The following is a 24,711-nucleotide window of genomic DNA, read 5'->3' as shown; positions in this document are numbered from 1 at the left end:
ATTTCGTAATAAAAGTGACAGAATCTGAGAGCAGAGATTTTTTAATATAATAAGTAACCTGCTCTGTCTAGTCTGTCGGTCTCAGTGTCCTCTTTGCTTCGCGATTTTTCTGTGCGTGAGAAAATGGATGTGTGGCGTGAGAGCGTGTGAAAAGAATGCGTGAGAGTTGGCAGCTATGTAGCAGCTAGTAAGTTACGGTACATCCAATAAGGTGCTTAGCATTCGTTCAAATTCGTAGCATGCGTTGTTGCTTGTTGCGCTTCATTGGTTGTCTTGCAATGTGCCTGCTTAGATGCTGTCGAATCAAAACAACGTGGGACTACAGTGATTGGATGTCGTGCAGGCAGCGCGTGCTCTCTGCATGCATACAGGTGGTGCACATTTTTTCACAGATGCAGATAAACTGAGAGCGGTGCGGCCGTGTGAACATTTTTTCCCCAGTTTTCATGGGAAGTAGCAAGTCTTCTCGAGTCAAAAGGCGCAAGTCCAAGTGAAGTCACGAGTCATTGATGTTAAAGTCCAAGTCGAGTTGCAAGTCTTTGTACATTTTGTCGAGTCGAGTCTGAAGTCATCAAATTCATGACTCGAGTCTGACTCGAGTCCAAGTCACATGACTCGAGTCCACACCTCTGCTGTAATATTAAAAAGTTTAACGTGTTTTCAAAAACACTGATGCTTTATTATTCATAAGTACTTTTATTGTTCTTGTATCATTTTCATCAACAACATGGTTTGAGTAGCCTGACTACGCCAGACTTCGTACTTCCACTTAATTTCAGTTCGCTTCTGTACTCAGTCTGAGATAGCGACCTATATCTCCCAGTTTTCCTCCGGCCTCAAAACAGCCGGCCAATCAACCAACAGAGGGCGGGCTGAGAGCCGTGACGTAGACGCTGATTGTACCGAGGATGCGTAGATTTCCTTCACAAAAAAGTACTTCACATGTCGTTCACAGCCATGTTCACTCCGGTATTTCGCTCAATGGTTTTGTTTTCAGTTATGACAGTATAACTCTTGATCACTGGAGTATTAAAGGCATTACAGGGGCCCACCTCTTTAAGAAAACCGTTTTCTGAAGTCGTAATGCAAATGTGATTTGTTCCATTTCGTACAACTCCCATACTTTTTGAATCCAAGCATTGTATGATGGAGGGTCAGGTGTTAACCATCTGCATGTAATACACTTAATGGCTGCAGCAAGTAAAATTTGTAGTAAATATATTTGAGCTCTACCCTCAAGGCCCTCTGGACGCACACCTGGAAGGGCTATTATGGGGTCTTCTGGGATTTCATAATGGAAGATTTCTTTAAGGGCATCAAATATATCTTTCCAGTAATTTCTTAATTTTGGACATGACCACAAGATATAGGTGTGGTTACCAACAATTGTGGCCACAATTTCTCCAGCACTTGTCTGAGCAGGATGGCTTCCATTTTGCAATTATCTGTGGGGTTCGAAAAAATCTGGTTATTATCTTCCATTTGAATTCCCTCCAGACATTAGAGTTGGTCAGGAGATGTCCCTCTCCACAAGCTTCCTCCCAAGTTTCAAGAGGAACTGTTTCATTAATTTCGGCCTCCCATTTTTCCTTGATCTGTAATTTGAATTCTTAGTCGAAAATAATAGATATCCTTTAGAAAAAAAGGACTGCACGTCCAATTTGTATTTCTTTAAAATAAACTTCTATTGGGGAGGGTTTTTTAATGATTTCTAGATCCTTATGCGTTGTGAGGAAATGTCTCTAAAAAATTCAGACCTTGGGAGTGTGAATTCATTTCTTATTTGTTCAAATGATTTAAGTGTGTCATCATGAAATAATTGGTGCAGATAATCAAGTCCATATTGAGACCACTTTTTAAAACCCACGTCTGTACGAGATGGTGCAGAGTCATTAAGATAGCCAATGCTGGCTGCGGATGAGATTCTCTTAGACAAACCAAATGATCTTTGTATAGTTCTCCAAATTTTTTAAATAACTTTGGTCCATTCACCCATGGAGGCATTTTTTAATGATACACTGGAAAAGGGCACTATTTTAAGGGGCATGTACAGAGGCTCTTTTCAATATCGATCCACCGGGTTTGTGTGTCTTCTCTCATCCATGAAGCCAGGGGCCTTAGTTGAGCTCTACAGTTTGGGAGTCCCAGCCCGCCATTTGTTTTAGATGATTGTATTATTTTAAGCCTTATTCTTGGCCGTTTTCCTTGCCAAATAAATTCAGAAATTATTTTATTAAGCAAATCAAAGACAGATTTGGGCACTTCTATGGGTAACATCTGAAACAGATAGAGTAATCTCAGCAGGACATTCATACGAATAGATTCAACACGGCCAATCAGAGAGAGAGAGGGAGAGCTGTACAACGATTTACATCTTCACTAATATTTGTAATCACTTTTTTATAGTTTGTATCGTATAACTGGTCCAAAGAGGAGAGGATAAAGATGCCCAAGTATTTAAACCCATTCTTGGGCCATTTGAACCCGCTATTAATTTGGATTTGTTTTGAGATTTGACCATTAACATCTATGGCCTCGGTTTTATCCATATTCACTTTATATCCAGAGTAGTACCCATACTTGAGAATTAGCTTTTTTAAATATGGAATTGTTGTCTCAGGTTCTGTTAGGAAAAGTAGGACATCATCGGCGTATAACGACAACTTATGTTCCTCTCCTCTAATTACAATTCCCTTGATTGCACTGTCATCCTTAATGAGTTGAGCAAGGGGTTCGATGCTGATAGCAAACAGCAAGGGTGACAATGGACATCCTTGTCTGTATCCACGTTCTAGAGTAAAGCGGCCGGATCTACAACCGTTAACTCTCACTGAGGCGAGTGGATTTGTGTAGAGTGTTCGAACCCACTTTATGAAATTGGGGCCAAATTTAAACCGTTTAAGATTTTGGATCAGATACCCGATCAAATGCCTTATGAGCATCAAGTGATAAGAATACTGCCTTTGCACCTGTAGACTTTGTATAACTCATAATATTTAATGCTCTACGAAGATTATCTCCATAATATCTCTCTGGGATAAATCCGGTTTGGTCCGATTTACCCTTTTGGCAAGAATGGCAGTCAATATTCGTAGATCACTATTTAACAATGAAATAGGCCGATATGACTGACATTCGGCAGGATCTTTGCCCTCTTTGTGAATTACGACAATGGTTGCATCCCTCCACGAGGGCGCCACTGTACCAGATTGCAGCACATGATGATACGCTCTTAATAAGAGCGGAGAAACTAGTTCTACCAGAAAGACTCGGGAGAATTATTTCAATAAACCGTACATTTATTGACAGCTCAGCAAGCTGATAATCTACAAAGTCATTTGGCGTAGGCCCCGTCCGTAGTGCATAATCCGAGAGTATCGGATCTGCAATTCCTGCCTAAAGATGAAGGCAGGGGCGCAGCAGACCCCCCGGGAGGTATGGACAGGACCATCCTGGTGGTGGTGGGGAGGATGTGGGTAATTGTCGCTTCAGTATCTGCGAACTCAAACATGTGTAAGTACCGAGCTTTTATACATGAGCATGAGAATATGATTGGATAGAAGTGAAGGCAATAGGTGACGTAGTAATTGAGTCTTCCCGGCAGAACTTATGCTAAAGCTTTCATTTCTTTAAAGTTTTTATAGAGTTCATTTATATATCTGTCGGGTCCTGGGCTTTTATTATTCTTTAACGTAGAAATTGTCTCAATTATTTCACTTTCTTTAATAGGTTCATCCAGATCCTTTGCCATTGCCTCTGTTAACTCAAATTCAATTTTATGTTATTTAGGAACGGTGCCAGAATATTATCGTCAGAGCAAGTATCAGAATTTTTATAGAGTGATTTGTAGAAATCTGCAAAGGATTCTGCCATTTCATTAGGCTTAGTAAGGTGTATCCCTAATTTGATTTCCAAAAACAAAAAACAAAAAACAAAACAATACCTTCTGTACATCTCTGACTTCTGACTGGGACAGAGTTTATTTCGAGAGTGGAGGGTTCAGCCTCACAGAGAGTCTACAAAACATAACATTAGACATGAAACACTGGAGTAAATATGTGAACACTAGATCTCACAGATGTCTCTGCTTCGTTTGCTCGTTCTCTTCCAGCACAACTCTCACTTACCTTGTCTAGTCCCACAGTCAAAGCAGCACAATCACTGCCTGATGACCACTGGCTCTTATGGCTCATCTGAGAATATGAAATTAAGTGTTACATACAGAAACACTTCACCTAAGAGTTTAAAAAAAGCATAATAAATGAAATATATAAGGGATAATGTACAGTCAGTCAGTAATTAATACAAAATAAACATAGACAGGATAATAAGGGTCCTGATACACAGCTACCTATCAATACATATTTGCACATGAAATATTGATTTGAGATAATATACAAGATTACAAAATAGTTAAAGTTTTCAAATCAACATTTCAATATTTAAATGCTACCACAAGGTAATGTTCACGGCTTTTATGCATCACATTACATGTGTTTTCATTCCAGTGTGTCAGGTTGTGTGTAGCTTTACACCAGTTTTATGAGGACATCATAAGAGCATGATCCTGATGTTTGACTTGACAGAAGAATCTCAGTGTGTTGTGTTAGTTTGACAGAATCCTGGTCTATGAGGACACTAGTTTTACCGGGACACTGGTAACTAGATACATTTGGACGGCACTGAGTTCAAGTGTGTGTATGTATGAGAGTGATATGAGACATATGCTAGATGTACAGTAAGTGATCGTGACTCTCTTCTTACACACACAATCATAATTCAGTGACTGATAACTAGGGCTGTCAAAATTTCTCAAAAATGACGTTCGAATATTCCCTCTAAAAAACAAACGAATATTCGAACTATTCGAACATCTGGTTGCGCATTTTGTCAATGACGCGCATTACGTCAATAACAGGAACAATTTATACAAAGAGACATAAACTACTTGTATAGGTAGTTCATTTAAGTTTAAACATATTTGACAACGTATTACCTACACAAAAACAAGTAAATCACCTAATGGCCAAGACCGCAGACCTCACTCTCTCTCGCTCGCTCACTCGCACTCGCAGGCACTCTCTCTCTCTCTCGCCCTCACGCTCATGCTGCGACAGCTGCGTTCACACCAAACGCGAATGGAGCGTCTGGCGCGAGTGATTTCAATTTCGCTTCAAACTTTTGCTTTTGACGCGCGAATGGATTCAAAATGTTCAAGAGTCCAACTGGACGCGGTAGACGCGAATCCGACATTGAACGCTCCGAGCGAGCTGTGCTGTGTTAAACATAGAACTTTTCCTTGACATGAAACGGTAAATAATCAAACCAGTGGAAGCCTGCAGTGCATGAAACTGCTGTATCTAACCTACCTTATTCATGCAATATCTATTCAGTCAGTACAGTAGCCTACACTTTAGTAATGTTTCTGTTTAACGTTAACGCCTTCTTCCTGTGACCTGTCCCCACTCGCAAAGCAGACAGCCGCGCCTCAACCGTTTTTCCACATTATTCGAATATTCATTTTCACATTCGAAATTCGTTTTTTTAAAACTATTCGAATATATATTCGAATTTAGAATATTCGTTGACAGCCCTACTGATAACTGTGGCATGTTCTGTTCTTTAAGGAATAACTCAGTTATTACATTAACTTCTTGGATACCTTTAGAGTTGCTGTATCTTGTTCAGGTTTCATCTGATTCTTCTCAGTTATCATCTGAAAAAAGACAAATAAATATTAATTTTAGTATTACTTGTTGAATGAAAGCCAATTTCAACAGAGGTTGCTATTTTTTTTTACCAACTTCTTCAATGATTATATTTAATCTAACAAGCACAAATAGTTTTCGATATTGGTATTAGCCACAATGAGCTGTGAATTATGGGTTATCAGTATCGATCCTAATATTCCATGTGTGTGTCTCGATAAAACTAGTGTCCTCATAGACCAGGATTCTGTCAAACTAACACATAATGTACCTGCTTTATTAAACAGTGTCACTTAAGCATGGAAACACTGAACTCACCTTTATAATGATTGCTGAATCTGCCCTGGAGCTCATCTGTGTCTGTCCTCTTCCAGATCTTGATCTTCTCCTTCACTGACTCACTTCAGCCATCATCTCATGTGTCTGCGCTCATAGAAAAAGAGCCTCATTAATCACGACCATTGCATTTCATTTGACATATTATTCAACAAACTTGTTTTAAATAAATTGATCAATTATGGTAAACAGCATTCAAGTTATTTTCATACTTTATTATATGATATTTAAGAAATATGTTAATTGAGGATAACTATTCATTCATACATTTCATTCACAATTTATAAATTATAGGCAATAACAGTGACAGTATTAATAAGACTGAATCAGACTCTGACAGTTCTATTAATATTCAGAGTATATTTTATTATAGTCAGGAGTAATTGGAGCACATATTTGTTTCTTAATGTGTTTAAAGCAAGCATAACTGTAGTAATAACAGTAGCATATCAGGATACTGTACTGGGTGAAACACCCTCCCCTTCACATACTGTAGTCATGACAACTCGTTATTATGATGGCTAGACTACTTTATGTGATCAGAAAAGGTAGCAGATACAATTGTAGGGATGGCTGACGCGAAACAGTCGTTCCGAAGCTTTGCGAGATCCCGAAGCGCAGATGTTTCGAAACACTGATCCGAAGCGTGATTCAAAACACCCATGTCACGTGACTATGGCCAAACGAAGCCTCGAAGTGTTTCACTAGTGTTTCATCAGGTGTGATCCGCCGAATCAGCGTTTGATTGACACGGTCGGGAACAGACCACACAATCGCACATCTGTATAAAAGTGAAATCATCGAATATTGACCTCGTGGGTTTTTGTAAGAGGAGTTTGATTTTGAGATAGCGGATTTTTGGTGATATAGTGGCATAGTGCGATTTGATTAGTTATAGGCTATTTAGGCTTACATTTAAATTTACACAACACATTGACTGATAGGCTAGAGACAGACAGAGTAGGCTATATAGTGACAAATTAATAGATACATAGATATAAATATATATAGCAAGCTAGATTAATAGATATATACATATATAGATAGATTATAGATACATAAATACATAGATATATTATAGATAGATAGGCTACATATATAGATACATAGATTATATCTAGATACATATCTAGGTACATATCTAGATACCTAGATAGATTATAGAGACATATCTAGATACATAGATAGATTATAGAGACATATCTAGATACCTAGATAGATTATAGAGACATATCTAGATACATAGATAGATAGATACATAGATAGATAGATTTGGATAGATAGATAAAATGGAGGCTCCACAGAAGAGTACATCTGTGGTGTGGGAGCATTTCCGTTTAGAAACCCTAAATATGAGATGTGTGTATTGTGATTGGCAGCTAGCCTACTGCAACAATACATCATCCATGATGTGCCATTTGAGGAGAATTAGAAATTTGCGTATTTGCCCAGAACTCATGATCCACTAACTTACTGGAAAGAGAGAGCAGTAATCTTTCCTCATTTGTATGTCCTAGCTAAAAAATATCTTTGCATGCCAGCAACAAGTGTCCATTGTGATAGGATTTTTTCAAAGGCTGGAGAAATTATCTGTAAAAAAAAAGAAGTAGGCTAAGTCCTTCCACAGCAGAGAAATTAATATTTTTTAATAAAAATCTCAAAAAAAGTGAGACATTGTGGCTTGATTTCTTTTATTAATATTCATTTTGCAGGACCAAAATAACATTATGCACAGTGAGGAGCCTATTCATGGGTTTCATCCGGTCCCTTTCCACAGGTGTATAAAATCAAGCACCTAGATTATGAATGCAGACTGCATTGTGCTTGATTAATACACCTGTGGAAAAGGACCGGATGAAATCCATGAATAGGTTACAAGCTTCACATATTAGAAAAATACAATAATAAAAAAACAACACATTTTTTTAATGGCTCGTCAAGGTTGTTTCAGATCAACACCTGCAAGTGACCACTAGGTGTCACCGTTGAGACGGGTGTCGGATTGATTCGAAGCCTCGAAACAATATGGCCCATTTGGTTCAACTGTTTCATTGCTTCACGAAGCCTCGATCTGCCCACCACTATACAATTGTAGTGCAATCGAAAACGAGTTTAGCATCACGCGCTAGCTGCTTCTCTAACTCTGTAAAACGAGCAGCGAAGAGCTTACAGAACATGCACAAACCAGCCAAACGAACCCACATGCTATTAGAGAAGCAATTAAACAACATTATAACTTACCTTTCAGATAACAGTTGCCTTCATCGGGTCCACAGATGTGTTCTCAGGTGAGGAGTTTCTGTCCAGTCCAAACAGGAAATTACCGTGACGAATCTGCTGACTACACCTCTGATTACGTCATACTTATCGTAATATAAACGGGATTTTATTTATTTATTTATCATATATGCACAATTAATAAGTTACAGGCAAAAATAGTATTTTGTATTAGTATTTTTAGTATTATAACATAAATTAGTATTTAGTATATTTTGCATTAAGTTGCTTGGTTATACCAGAGAATGTCTAATAGGAAGAGAATTGGCACTCTCTGCTTACTTCCGGTTTCTGGACTGGCTGCAGTAACACGTCTCTGTCCATGCGGGGGCGCTCACAGGACGAGTGCAGAATGAATGGAAATCTATGGCGCTATAACCCTCAAAATCCACTTTTCTCAGGATATCATTTTTTGTCTAGTAATTTGAATGTTGTATTCGAAAGGAGATGCAAAGAAATTACACATTGCTGGGTGTTAGAGTTTTTAGAGTCACTTATTTGCTTTAAAAAGTCTTTTAAAATGTCAATGACGTCATACACATCGTACGACCAGAGATACTGCTTTACGGCAATCCTTCAGTCACTTTGGTGCTTTCGTGCTCTGCACTCTTTTCTCTCGAGGCATCGACAACACAGCTGACACAGGTAAACACACAACACAGCTGACACAGGTAAATACACAACACACCTGACACAGGTAAACACACAACACAGCTGACACTGGTAAACACACAACACAGCTGACACAGGTAAACACACAACACAGCTGACACAGGTAACTACACAACACAGCTGACACAGGTAAATACACAATACAGCTGACACAGGTAAACACACAACACAGCTGACACAGGTAACTACACAACACAGCTGACACAGGTAAATACACAATACAGCTGACACAGGTAAATACACAACACAGCTGACACAGGGAAACACACAACACAGCTGACACAGGTAAACACACAACACAGCCGACACAGGTAAACACACAACACAGCTGACACAGGTAAACACACAACACAGCTGACACAGGTAAACACACAACACAGCTGACACAGGTAAACACACAACACAGCTGACACAGGTAAACACACAACACAGCTGACACAGGTAAACACACAACACAGCTGACACAGGTAAACACACAACACAGCTGACACAGGTAAACACACAACACAGCTGACACAGGTAACACACAACACAGCTGACACAGGTAAACACACAACACAACTGACACAGGTAAACACACAACACAGCTGACAGGTAACACACAACACAGCTGACACAGGTAAACACACAACACAGCTGACACAGGTAACACACAACACAGCTGACACAGGTAAACACACAACACAACTGACACAGGTAACTACACAACACAACTGACACAGGTAAATACACAACACAGCTGACACAGGGAAATACACAACACAGCTGACACAGGGAAACACAACACAGCTGACACAGGTAAACACACAACACAGCTGACACAGGTAAACACAACACAGCTGACACAGGTAAACACACAACACAGCTGACACAGGTAAACACACAACACAGCTGACACAGGTAAACACACAACACAGCTGACACAGGTAACACACAACACAGCTGACACAGGTAAACACACAACACAACTGACACAGGTAACTACACAACACAGCTGACACAGGGAAATACACAACACAGCTGACACAGGGAAACACAACACAGCTGACACAGGTAAACACACAACACAGCTGACACAGGTAAACACACAACACAGCTGACACAGGTAAATACACAACACAGCTGACACAGGTAAATACACAACACAGCTGACACAGGGAAACACAACACAGCTGACACAGGTAAACACACAACACAGCCGACACAGGTAAACACACAACACAGCTGACACAGGTAAACACACAACACAGCCGACACGGGTAACTACACAACACAGCTGACACGGGTAAACACACAACACAGCTGACACAGGTAACTACACAACACAGCTGACACAGGTAACTACACAACACAGCTGACACAGGTAACTACACAACACAGCTGACTACACAACACAGCTGACACAGGTAACTACACAACACAGCTGACATAGGTAACTACACAACACAGCTGACACAGGTAAATACACGTGCTAGAAGAGGTTTTGTTTTGTTTGTTTCTGGTCCTGCTTCGGATGCCACGATGCCATCAAGCGGTATCTCTGGTCGTAATCAGTCCTTCACTGACCAATCAGCGTTCATTAGCAGAATGCTAGCGTGTTACGGGCAACAACAACTCAGCCTGTAAGAAATCGAAAGGACATAAGTACTCGTTCATTCAATTTTCGACCTATAACCCATGTTGAACTTGAAAAACCTACAATAAAATTTGAGATTTCTCAACGGCAATCGGGTGGAAGAGACAAATTTAGCCGTCTAGCGCCATAGACTCCCATTCATTCTGCACTCATGGGCGATCGCCCCCAGTGGAACTCTGGTGGAACTGCAACCAAGATCGATACAATGGGGCTAATAGGAAGTGCCAAGGCTCTCCATAGACAGGCTCTGGTTATACAGACATCGTAAAACTGATTGAAGCTCCGCCCACTGGTGCCATCTTGTTTTCGCGCTTTCTCCCGCCTACCGGTACTGATTTGACCAATCACTAAAGCCGATTGAGGCTCCGCCCACTGGTGCCATCTTGTTTTCGTGATTTCCCGCCTACCGGTACCGATCTGTCCAATCACAGGCCCCAAAGCATACACTTGTGTGAAAAATGCACATTTTGGATGAGGCAGGTGTAATACCAGGACCTGGCTCCGGGAGCGCACTCTCAAAATCAGGGATACACTGTGTACGGTAACATTTCAGGGTTTTGTGGTATGTAAGGACATGGTGCCAAAATTTGAGAGGGAGCTTCTGGGACGCAGTAAATGACATCTAAGCTGTGTCCCAATGTGAAGGCTGCATCCTCCGAAGGCCGTATTCGAAGGCCAGTTGCGTCATCGTGGCGCGACGAAGGCTAAAAGTGACGCCAAATGCACCTTTCTTTCCGTTTATATACTGCCTATGTTTCTTTCCCCGTGAAAGGAAGGATACAAAAACGGATCCTTAGTGGCCTATCCTACCCCATAAGTCATTGCGCGCCGGTGACGACAGCATTTTCATTTGAAAAAAAATGGCGTCTTCGAGTTCGATGGTGGAGGGAAAATTCACTTTTAAAATGTAAGTATTATGTTTTCATTTACTTAAATAGCTAGCGAAACCACAGTCAAAAGCCACAAGTTTTTCTTTCTTATAAACTTCATCTTAACTCCTTTGTTACCATTGGGTGGCTCTATTTGTCAGGTGGTTAGACGCAAAACTTTAATAATATTCAGGGAGCAGACGCTCAATTTATTACACTGCGGTCTGAAAATGACCTTTTATTTACCGGGGCTAAACACTCCGCCAGCGTGGCTTGGAGGTAAGACAACACCTAGTAGTAAAATTTGCACTAGTCTGTCTCACTTGTGTATTATAATAAATATCACTCACCCTAGAAAACCCACAACAATAAGAAAAGCAGTAGATGGGTTTCACTTTTATGTGTTTTTGTAGTGCTGTCATGCATTATGCCTACAGAGGTTTTAACCACATTTGAGTATCCAGAAATATGATTTCTAAACTATTTTGAATGCATGTCCTGATGTGTCATTTTTCAGTGTTATCTGCTTTTTTAGAGCAATTCTGGAGAAAATGGGCCTGCAGGCGAAGGTAACCCCCATACAGGCAAAGAAAAAATGGGACAATTTAAAAACTAAATATAAAGTAAGAAAGTTAATACACACATCTTTGCTGAAATGCATTGTGCTGTTGTTGTTAACAAGCCATGGTTCATTTGCTCTGCCTTAAGGCCCGTACACACCGGGACGAATTTCGCGCGCGATATTCGCCGACGTTTAACGCCTCGTGACTAAACAAAGGGCGCCAATGTGAGTGTGCACACCGACGCGAAAAACGCCACGCGTAAAAGCGTAATTTTTTTTTAAACGCCTCGGGTTCGTTTTTTTGGTTTGAAGCGCCGGGTCAAAAACTATCCGACCAATGAGATTGGCGCTTTTGCTCACGTGTCAGGAGCTTCTGAAGTTACAGTAAAACACAACTTGGGGGCGCTCAAACACAAAACGGTCTTGCCGAGCACACATACGTAACAGCAGAGAATGTCTAATAGGAAGAGAATTGGCACTCTCTGCTTACTTCCGGTTTCTGGACTGGCTGCAGTAACACGTCTCTGTCCATGCGGGGGCGCTCGCAGGCGAGTGCAGAATGAATGGAGGTCTATGGCGAAAAACCCTCAAAATCCACTTTTCTCAGGATATAATTTTTTGTCTAGTAATTTGAATGTTGTATTCGAAAGGAGATGCAAAGAAATTACACATTGCTGGGTGTTAGATTTTTTAGAGTCACTTATTTGGTTTAAAAAGTCTTTTAAAATGTCAATGACGTCAGAATGCTGACGTCATTAGCAGAATGCTAGCGTGTTATGGGCAACAACAACTCAAACTGTAAGAAATCGAAAAGAAACAAGTACTCGTTCATTCAATTTTCGACCTATAACCCATGTTGAACTTGCAAAACCTACAATAAAATCTGAGATTTCTCAACGGCAATCGGGTGAAAGAGACACATTTAGCCGTATAGCCCCATAGACTCCCATTCAGTCTGCACTCGCTCGCGATCACCTCCAGTGGAATTCTAATGGAACTGCAACCAAGATTGATACAATGGGGCTAATAGGAAGTGCCAAGGCTCTCCGTAGACGGGCTCTGGTAACAGCGAAGAAGATATACGCCAAAGCGTCTACACTGCCCATAGACAGACACTGCCGGGAAGAAATGACGAGGAAGATGCAAGGCAAGATGAATGTAGAGCTGCTGGTCTCGTTGGTGTCGGAATAAAGAACTATATGACAAACGCGACAGCGACTACAAAAATCTTGTTAAAAGAGAACTGTTATGGAGTGGTATTGCAGAGTATAGACTGTTATGGAGTGGTATTGTATTTCTGTTTTACATTAAGCGCCATCTAATGTCAGGGAATGAATTTGCATGTTCACTCGGCTCATCGTCAGCGAAAAACGCTTGGGTGTGAACACAAAAAACGCGTTGAAAAACGCTGGCGAATAACGCGCGCCGATATTCGTCCCGGTGTGTACGGGCCTTTAGGATTGCAAGTGTCCTGGGACAGGAGAGGGAGTGAGTGGGAAACCCACTGCTGAAACGTGGCCCTGGTTTGTCCTCATGGATGAGGTGTTGGGGCAGAGGCATTCTACCAATCCCCCTGTCCTCATCGCCTCAATCCCTGAGGACAGACCAGGGTCAAGTTCAGCAGTGGGAGCAGTGGCCACAGTGAGGAGGAGCCAGCAGCACCAGCACCAGGAGCACCACCAGCAGCAGGACCAGCACGGAGAAAGCGGGACTTTGAGGAGGAGATTCTGAACCTCATTAGAGAGGACATGGCACTACAGAGGGAGAGGAGAGCTCAAGAGAGCTTGAGAGAGCAGGGAGAGGATGGACAGGCTGTTTGCTCTTCTTCAGCGTATGGTGGAGAAATAGTTATTTTTTATTTATTTTTTATGTATGTACAGTATAAAAGAGGAAACTTTCGTTCTGTACAGTTTTTTTATTTACATTAAATGAGGTTATATATATATATATATTTAAAAGAGGAAATTTAAGTTTTGAACAGTTTATTTTTGTAATCTAAGTTATATTAAATGAAGTATTTTATTAATTTTTTTCAAACTTGTGTACAGTTTATTTAAAATGAATAATAAACATAATTTTTTTCCATTTCTGTGCATTGTTTATTTTTTAAATAACTTGATGTGTTGTGATATGAAATAAAAAGGAATAGTTCTTGACATTGCTTATTTTTTTTAATGACAGGTTTGACAGGCAATTTGAAAACAAACAAACAATATTTTGTAATTACATTTAAAAAAAAAAATTATATAGATAATGTTTTAAATAATAAAGAACCATTTACAACATAACTTATATATTATCTGACAACATAATTTAAATGATCAGTACATAAAGCGAGACTTCAGCTGAGCAGGGAGACCCTGGTGGTGCCGCTGGACCCGGATGGCCTCCACAATACAGACCCTGGTAAGGCCTCTCTGCCGGTGGGACATCATCTAGGATGTTCTCCAGAGTGTTTGACTGCATATTTACACTGTCCACTGCATTGTCTAACAGCAGGTTTGCAGGGCTGACTCAATTGACGGCTGCCATCTCACTGAGATAATTTCAAAAAGAGGGAAGAATAAAATAAATTAACTCGCATCCTCAAATCAAAGCATCAAAATCTTCAACATATAAACCCAGTCTATGGACATTAATTTTTGGTTTTGGCCGTTATAGCTTTACAGTTCTCTGACTTGCCTGTTACAAATAATCATGGTCAATGGGAACATCCTCCAGGGCAGACACCTCTGCAGACAGCTGGTCACGCCAGGGAGCCCCACTGACCGTCTCCAAAACATGCTCCCCCTCATCCTCATCCTCTGCATCATCATCCTCGTGCTCATCCTCTGCATCATCATCCTCGTGCTCATCCTCTGCATCATCATCCTCCTCGTGCTCGTCCTCCTCGTGCTCGTCCTCTCCTCGTCCTCTCCTCGTGCTCGTCCTCCACGTGCTCGTCCTCCACGTGCTCGTCCTCCTCGTGCTCGTCCTCCTCGTGCTCGTCCTCCTCCAGCTCGTCCTCCTCATCATCCTCCTCGTGCTCGTCCTCCTCGTGCTCGTCCTCCGCGTGCTCGTCCTCCTCGTGCTCGTCCTCCTCGTGCTCGTCCTCCTCGTGCTCGTCCTCCTCGTGCTCATCCTCCTCCAGCTCATCCTCCTCCAGCATCATCCTCGTGCTCGTCCTCCGCGTGCTCGTCCTCCGCGTGCTCGTCCTCCGCGTGCTCGTCCTCCGCGTGCTCGTCCTCCTCGTGCTCATCCTCCTCGTGCTCATCCTCCGCATCATCATCCTCGTGCTAGTCCTCCGCGTGCTCGTCCTCCTCGTGCTCATCCTCCTCCAGCTCATCCTCCTCGTGCTCATCATCCGCGTGCTCATCCTCCGCGTGCTCATCCTCCGCGTGCTCATCCTCCGCGTGCTCATCCTCCTCGTGCTCATCCTCCTCGTGCTCATCCTCCTCGTGCTCATCCTCCTCGTGCTCATCCTCCGCGTGCTCATCCTCCACATCATCATCCTCGTGCTCGTCCTCCGCGTGCTCGTCCTCCGCGTGCTCGTCCTCCGCGTGCTCATCCTCCGCATCATCATCGTCGTGCTCGTCCTCCGTGTGCTCGTCCTCCGCGTGCTAGTCCTCCGCGTGCTCATCCTCCGCATCATCCTCCGCGTGCTCATCCTCCTCGTGCTCATCCTCCGCGTGCTCATCCTCCGCGTGCTCATCCTCGTGCTCATCCTCCTCGTGCTCATCCTCCGCATCATCATCCTCGTGCTCATCCTCCGCATCATCATCCTCGTGCTCATCCTCCGCATCATCATCCTCGTGCTCATCCTCCTCGTGCTCATCCTCGTGCTCATCCTCCTCGTGCTCATCCTCCTCGTGCTCATCCTCCGCGTGCTCATCCTCCGCGTGCTCATCCTCCTCATCATCATCCTCGTGCTCATCCTCGTCGTGCTCATCCTCCGCGTGCTCATCCTCCGCGTGCTCATCCTCCGCGTGCTCATCCTCCGCGTGCTCATCCTCCGCGTGCTCATCCTCCGCGTGCTCATCCTCCGCGTGCTCATCCTCCGCGTGCTCATCCTCCGCGTGCTCATCCTCCGCGTGCTCATCCTCCGCGTGCTCATCCTCCGCGTGCTCATCCTCCGCGTGCTCATCCTCCTCGTGCTCATCCTCCTCGTGCTCATCCTCCTCGTGCTCATCCTCCTCGTGCTCATCCTCCGCGTGCTCATCCTCCGCGTGCTCATCCTCCGCATCATCCTCCGCGTGCTCATCCTCCGCATCATCATCCTTGTGCTCATCCTCCGCGTGCTCATCCTCCTCGTGCTCATCCTCCTCGTGCTCATCCTCCGGGGCCATGATGTCACCAACCCCAAGGCAGATGTTGTGGAGGATGGCACAGGCTGTGATGACCTGAAATGAAAAACAAAACAAAAAAATTATATGGTCTGGAAGAAAGAAGTTAATTATGTTTTTTGAAAATGTTTTTTTTTTTTTCTTTTAACTTGGTGTGGTGCCCCTCCAGCGCTTGCAGGAAGATGGCCCTGAACCCGGTCTTCATCATCCCAAAAGCCCGCTCTATAATAGAGCGTGCCCTGGAATGATGGAGATTAAAGCGCTGGGCTCCCACAACTCGTACTGGCCTCTTGTAGGGAGTGATGAGGGGGAGTGGGTGTTGGAGACATGGATACCCTCCGTCTGTGAGGATGAAGTGCCCTGGAAGAGGGTACACTGACCTCCTGTACAGTGAGCTGTGGCGGAGCACTCGTGCGTCATGCACTGACCCGGGCCAGCCCACGTAGGTGTCAATGAAGCGGCACTGATGGTCACAAACAGCCTGCAGGATGATGGACAGGAACAGTATCCTGATCCTGTAGCTCTGAGCATCAGAGCCGCTTGGAGGCTTGATGCGGACATGGCAGCCGTCGATTGCTCCTGCAGCGTTCAGGAAAGCTCTGTGTCTGGCCAGCCCTGCAAACCCATGGCAAACTGCCTCCAGGTCTTCTGGGGTGTTGGGGAGGTGAATGACCTGGTGGCAGATTACCCAGTGGACAATGCGGTGGACAGTGGAACGAGGTATATCAAATGCTCTGGAGACGACCCTGTAGGATGTACCGCACGCCAGCCAGAAAATCAATACCAGGGTCTCTATTGTGGAATCCGTGTTGCCGGTCACTTCTCAACAGGTCCAGGACCACTCTCAGGGCCTCCCTGCTCAGGCGAACATCAGGTCAAGTGTCTTCCATGTCATTAAAAAACCTGTCCAGCACTGGCACGCTCAGGTCTATCCAGCAGTACAGTGGTCTGGTCTGATTTAGGGAAAGAAGGAAAAGAGAAATTGTTTAGAGTTGTGACAAAGTAATTGTTGGAAGATATAGTGATACTTAAATTACTTTTAGTAAGTTTTAATGGCACATTGTGAAATCTAAGTAGTTATATTTAAGGGGGGGGGGGGCACTCAGTTTCAGTCAATCTCATGTTAATCTTGAGTACCTATAGAGTAGTATTGCATCCTTCATATCTCCAAAAAGTCTTTAGTTTTATTATATTTATAAAAGAAAGATAGGCTGTACCGAGTCTTTTTACAGAAAAAACCGAGCGGCTGTGGGCGTGCCGTGTGGGCGGAGCTAAAGAATCACGAGCGTGAATCACACACACACACACACACACCATACATCGCATGCTCCATAGATACATTAACTATACGTGATCATGTTGTTTACTTGCTGTGCTTACGCACCGATAGCTAACAACACACAGACATTTGAAGCAGTTTTACTCACCGCCTGTGGTTCCAACGCACGACCGTGAACCTTTATCGTCGGGACTGCTCCATCCTTAAGCATTAGACGATCTGCAAATCCGGCGTCGAACTGGGCCTTGATTATAAAACAATCATCGTCGAAATGCAGGGAACAACCAAGAACACTTCCACAACTCCGTTGAGGACTTCCCTAAAGCCGAGCACAGCGCTTTGATGGGCGTACTGCTTCCGCTCTCTCGCTCTGGTCTACGGGTGCGCGCGTGCCCTTCCGGGAGAAGTGCCCTTATTAGGACCGCCCCATCTGACGTCACACACGCCCATACTCGAAAAAAACTTTCCGAAACTTGTGACAAACTGGAAGGAGTATTTTTGGCACAGAAATACTCCATCAAACGTACAACTTAATTTTTGAAACTTTGTCCATGTTTAGCATGGGAATCCAACTCTTTAACAGTGTAAAAAACTCAGTATGCATGTGTAAAAGCAAAACAATAATTAACAATAACAGCATCACAGCATAAGAGACATTAGGATTCAAATTGTCCTTAAAAGATATTTATTTCTTGCAAGAAATGTTCCCAATCCATCCACAGACCAGCTGCAGGCGGAGTGAGACCCAGAGCAGAGGTTGGCCAGCATTTTTATAGTGTTATCTCTTGTCACCCACCACAGCACAAGGAACAAAAGGGACCCCCCTTGACCCCTCCCCAGCACGGGAATCTCCTTACCTCTGAAATTTCACACACACACACCCTGCAGCTGTATCAATATCATAAAAGAAACTCAAAATACAGCCAAAGAACGCATGGCATTCGTTTGTTAAATCATTGAAAATAAAATACAAAGAAAAGATGAATTTTTCCACAACACATGAAATAGCATTTCACACCCCCTTTAAAACCTTACTTATGTACAAGTGTTATCTTGCATACGGTACTTGTATTTAATTTACCTAAGATATCAAGAGTAGAAGTAAAGTTATGTATTCTGCATAAAAAACCTCCTTGTCAGGGTTTTTAGATATGTTGTTGCATTCATATTACTGCTTGGCTATGTGTGTGCATTGCATTTTAATTCTGAATATGTTGAAGGTTGTTATATTTAAAGTAATTTTCAATTTACTGTTGAGTAGTTTACTATACAACAATGCATCATATTGTAAAATACCATGGTTTTGTAGTGTTGCTGTCCTGTGAGAGAGAAAAAAAACGGGGATGAAACATCCGCACCATCTCCTCCAGTAAAACATAAAATAAAAAAAGTAAAATGATGAAATCTTGCTCCATATTTTTTAAATAAATGCCACGTAAATGGTAAATGGTAAATGGACTGCATTTATATAGCGCTTTCACAGACCTATGGCCACCAAAGCGCTTTACATAGCGTCACATTCACCCATTCACACACCGACGGCGGTGTCAGCCATGCAAGGCGCCATCCAGCTCGTCGGGAGCAGCTGGGGTTAGGTGTCTTGCTCATGGACACCTCGACACTTGGTCAGGTGGAACCGGGGATTGAACCACCAACCTTCCGGTTTGTAGACAACCTACATGAACCACTAAGCCACTGCCGCCCCACGTAGGATGGCAGCTCTCCTGTCGCAGCGTTGCTAGGCAACAGAATAATGGGGAACACCTGGTGGCAATTACAAATCCTACAAAGGCTAGACTCGGAGCGTCCTTCGAATGCTGGGAATGCTGGGTAGGCTGGGTCCTTCGAAGGGCACAGCCTTCACTTTGGGACACAGCTCTACACTGTCGGAATTATGAGGACATGACCTCTGTCCTCATAAACCCAAATGTCCCCATAGTGCTGGTGCGTATTCAGGTGAAAAGTCCTAAACAAACAAACAAACACACACACACACACACACACACACACACACACACACACACACAGACAGTACTAATGAAGAATAAACTCAGAACACACACAAACAAATAACATGTATATGAAAATACGTAATTTAATCAGTTAACAACAGATCCTGTACATTTGTGGAAACAGTTAAAAATAAAACATGGGCCAAAAAATATGTACAAATTGATGGAAACTGATTGAAATGTTTCAAGCCAAAAGTGTTGGAAGATAAAAGTAAAAGTAATCAACCCTTTGCTTCATTGTTTTAATGACTCCCTCATCACTGTATATTCTTTGTATGAACGTGTCGTCTTCAGTAAACACAAAAAATCACACCACTTCATCCCGGAAATGAATAGTTGGCCCTGCACCTGCCAGGAGTAAGTGTGAGACTGTTTGAGCTGTAGGCTCACTCCACCAGAGACCCTAAGGTAGGCACAGTCCACATAGCTTCTCAAATTTGGGCACTTCACTTCTACCAGTCCAAACACAGGATCAGCTTTAGGGTCGTACACCAACCCATCTGGCCAAGGTGCATCGGGGTGGATGAGAAAACCACAAGGGTAGTGATTTACCTCCTGAATGCAGCAGTATATGTCCTCAATAGCGTTGGGCTCCATCTTCATTTCTGCAGACTGATAGCCTGACCTCAAAATTCTCGCCGCTGAGGACTGCCCTCTCACATGGCAAACTTCTCTACAAATAAATTGATACATATAAAAATAACTTTAGTATTTACATGAGATGACAATAAATGAGTATTTAAATGAGAAAACAAAATGTGCTGAATGTCACAGTGTAGTTTACAGTTACCTGAATCTAGAGGAGGTCACACGTGGCTTTCCCAATAAATGCCATTCCCTCATTGTGCTTTGTTGTCTTGTGCCCATCTCAGTTTGGTGTACAGAGCCGCCTTAACCTAATGTTAGGCCCCGGGGCTGAGAGGTTTTGTAGGCCCCCCATCCCCTCAATTTAAAGAGTCTCATTTAAAAAAAAGTGTAATAGCCTATCTATAGGTAATCTACATCACAAAATGCATTAGTTTCTTTCGAGACCTACAACAGTGTTTTTTTTAAATATTGTTTTTCATTTTAATATTGTTATTAACATATCACTGAGCACATAAACACAAGACACTTTATTTAACAACCACACACAGCAACTAAATTTCAACTTTATGCAAATGAGAAGCGATTTGCGCGAGCGACGACCAATAGGAAAGAAGCCTTTCAGTGGAGCTCAGCTCCCGTCACCGTCTCGAGTGAAATTGCATGTGAATCGGCAAGACCGAAGAGTTCAAGGGCGATTTCACTGTTTTATATGATTTGACTGTAACTAACCACAAACATGGATATAATAAAATGATGCATGGAAAAGAAACTGTCGACAGTCTCAGTGAGTTTAATTCATACATTTATAGTTCGAGTGTTGTAGTTTTATGATGCAAGTTTAGCACTGCTGCAGTTCATTTTACAGTGCATTATGTTGACTATTAGGGACAAGAAAATGTATTAGCCTATTTGTCAAATTCAGATGACGTTTTAGTAATTGATGACAGTATGAGTGAGTTTAATTTGTAGATTGATCGATCGTTAATCTAGTAAATGATTTAATCCCTGAACACTGCTGTGTGGTAGATATAAAAACACTCTCCCAACAGCATACTGTTTCTTTTGAGCCTAATTCCTAGTCAAATTAAAATGATATAGTTGTATAATATCACTTGTGGTGGTGTTTTGTATAGATGTGGCCAGACGAGCAGTCTCGCCTCATTCGCGCCGCGGGACCTCTAGACGCGCGTAAACGCGTCTTTACAACACTGAAATCACTCGCGCCAGACGCTCTATTCGCGTTTGGTGTGAACGCACCATAACAATAACATTAGAGCGACAGCACTACCAACGCCCACAAGCGACTAGCGACATACAGCGACAAAATCTGACAAGTTAAAACAATATGACCTTTTCAGCTCATCATGAACCTGAACATGGGAGGCCCCTGAACTTGGGAGGCCCCTGGGCTTCAGCCCAGGTAAGCCCGTGCATTAAGGCGGCCTTGGTCATGACCTCTGTTGTTGCTAGAGAAGTGTTGAGCAGCTGCTGATGGTGAGGCCCTCTGAGGGACCTAGACAGTAGGCATCCAGGGGTAAGTATGGTCGTGGTGGAGCAGTGCCATGTGGACAGGTCTTTGGTGGGCTCCATGCTGGAAGTTGATAGGAGAGTAAACTCCCTTCTTGGACTTTTCCAAAAGCACTGTCCACTAAAGGCACATCCCCTGAAATCCCCATGGTGGCTGTTAAAGGAGCAGTTTCTCTTGACATGCCTTCACCCGTAGAACTGACATGTCTGGAAGGCCACAGGTCAGGTTACAGGCGGGTTGCTCCTGAAAACATACATAAAAGACATGCACACAGTGTTCATGTAATGTGTCGATTACAGTGATCATAAACCAGTCTGAAAAAAGTATTTTACATTTGAATACATATTTTCAACACATGCATGATGTAGTAAAACTACTTCCCATTTCTACACCTTACCTGATGCCTTCTGCCAATCTTCTCACCTTTGGCCTAGCTGACAATACCAGGCTTAAAGCCCTGTAAACGAATGTTGTATAAGAGCTTATCTGTGCTGTATCTAGTTCAGTGGTTCTCAAAGTGTGGTATGCAGGCTCTCTCTAGTGGTACGCAGAGGAAACACTGAATTTCGATCTCACCGGTGTGAGTAGAACGTGATCGACTGTTAAATTCAAACTGTGCTTTTTTTTTCAACTAACGAGATCATTATAAAGGCGATTCAATGCTATAGTTAACAAATTTGTGAATATAAAAAAAAAAAAAAAAAAATGAAAGCAGATCATCAGTCATTGAGTGGTCGCGTGACAGGCAATGACGCGTCACCATGGAAACAAAGTAATACGATCTATAACGGTCGCCTTGAAAAGCTTACGCTTGGGGAGCAGCTGTATTTAATCTGTAAGTACAGTTGTTATTTCATTTTTAGGTGCTATACATTTTTATTTAATCATTAAAAAATTACGTGTATGCAAGCAGCACACAGTGCAGTGTTGATGTTAAAACTGTGTTGTTACAAAGTTTAAAGTGGCTGACAATAATAAATATTCTTATTATAAATAAAACTGCCTGGTTTTTGGGCTGTGCAATGTGCATAACTGTAGCTGAATAGTTAGGCCTACTATGCTACTGTATTTTAATATTAAAATAATATTTAATATTCATTATGGTGGTACTTGAAGAGCCAAATATTTTCTGAGGTGGTACTTGGTGTAAAAAGTTTGAGAACCACTGATCTAGTTTACTTTAGCTCAATAATTTACCTATTCTCAAAAAAAAGATGCTGCACTATCGGTGTTATTGGAAGTTGATGTGAGAACAAGAACAAAACTTACGTAACGAAGATGTAGGATTATGTCGCCGCTCCCTGTTGGCTGTACTGTGCTGTTTGGAAGAGCAATGCTGCAGTGTGATCACATAGAGCAAGCCCTGCCACACACGAGCACTGAGAGGCCCATCAGCTCAACAGGTTTAGTGTGTTTAAGGACAACCTGTAAACGAAACATATCAACTGTATATATTCTGTGTTTTAGGATTCAGGCAATCATAGTCACGAATTACTGGAATAAATAATCATTAGTTGAATTATGTTGGTTTACACTGTAGCTAGTGTTAGAACCTTCCTTGGGCTACAGTGTCAAATGTTGGCAAGCTAACTAACTCTACTCTCTGGGAATCTTAATAGGCCGTATTTGTAATGAATTACTGTGTAAATAGTAATACTTGTTAGAATACACAGTGTGCTGTGCAGATGAGTTAGTGGTACAGTGAACTACTGTCCTGACAGCAACAGTTAGGCTGTAAGCCTTTGTAAACTCCAAACAGTGGTCTATTACAATCACTATCTGCATTAAAAAAATATTGTTTTACACTGTAAACCTTATTCATTGAATCTGATCTCATTCCCCTACACTCAAGTTGTGTGGTCTCTCATTTTCCCTCATAGACCGGAAGCATCTTGCCTTCACAGAAACCTCTCCTGCCTTGTTCTTGTCAGAAACTGAGAAACAAAATAATTACAACACATGGAATATAAATACACATGCACTTGGATTTTCCTCAGCAGTGGAAACATCGTAATACTGCCTGCTGTTATTTATGCTCATACAGATAAGAAGAGTACATCATTCAAAAGGGAAAGTCTGTAACCTTTGGCACTCTAGCGGCTAATAAACAGAACTGCAGGTGTCTTGCGGAAGAACACTGTAGCCGGAGCTACTTCTCTATGTTTATGTCTACGGCGAGTCACGCAGGGTATGCGGTTACTCCAGTCCATGCACATAGTGATACGAGCCGACTGGTCTAAAATAGTCCCAATATAAACACTATTATAGGTGTGTAACGTAGTGATTCAGGATAAGACAAAAACACAGTTTGGCAAATGAAGTCATGATGTACTCGCTCATCATATAAATTGTGTAAATAAAAAAAAAGTAAAAAAAAAAGTAACAGACAGCAGCTATAGTAACGATTGTGGTATTTTACAGTTTCATGTTATTTAACAACATACTAGTGTATATGTCGAGCCTGGTAATCACGGGAGAGTACCTAGACACATAATTGTACATTTAAATGCTGACAACTAACGTTAAAAACTATGTTAACGCGTTAACTGTTTGGATGTTTGCTAGCGATCATATCTCATAAACAACATCATAACAGCAGTCTTGATAATCAATAACTTACCTTCACAGTCATGAATATAACTGGATATGTACAACTTAAATAATTGGAAATGACTCAGATCTAAATAGTACATTGGGTTTAATTTGTCATTTAATGAGGCCTAATATATGTTGTTTGTGGCGAGAATTTTCACGTGAATAAAAACATAGATCTGACTGATTTAAGTGTGTATCTAAATGGTCCAGGGGCAGAACTGTTGCCAAGCGTGAGGTTCTGGGTTCTAATCCGCACTCGAACTGTTTTTTTCTCATCAAAACCGATTATATTCATCAGTGGTTGTATATCAGGGCAGGGACCTAACC

At 42.3% G+C, this 24,711-nt stretch overlaps 1 protein-coding gene and 1 long non-coding RNA gene across 2 annotated transcripts in view; one reads left to right on the top strand and one right to left on the bottom strand.

Moving 5' to 3' along the window:
- Nucleotides 1-8,181: 8,181 nt before the first annotated feature.
- The window catches only part of LOC309485997 (uncharacterized protein), a gene marked incomplete at both ends in the record, with an annotated part of 98,083 nt that continues 81,553 nt past the window's right edge, over nt 8,182-24,711 (bottom strand). The window contains 3 exons of the mRNA XM_082153044.1: nt 8,182-8,187; nt 9,560-9,654; nt 9,831-10,256. Of these exons, the coding sequence (XP_082009170.1) occupies nt 8,182-8,187; nt 9,560-9,654; nt 9,831-10,256 (527 nt within the window). The remainder of the gene's footprint in view (nt 8,188-9,559; nt 9,655-9,830; nt 10,257-24,711) is intronic.
- LOC309486081 lies at nt 12,202-13,336 on the top strand. The gene is made up of 2 exons (XR_014201391.1): nt 12,202-12,515; nt 13,151-13,336. It is a non-coding gene; the product is annotated as an uncharacterized lncRNA (long non-coding RNA).

The sequence above is a fragment of the Leuciscus leuciscus genome (assembly GCF_965113295.1).
Source record: "Leuciscus leuciscus genome assembly, chromosome: 22".
Taxonomy (NCBI): domain Eukaryota; kingdom Metazoa; phylum Chordata; class Actinopteri; order Cypriniformes; family Leuciscidae; genus Leuciscus; species Leuciscus leuciscus.
This window is presented reverse-complemented; position numbering and strand designations above follow the sequence as displayed.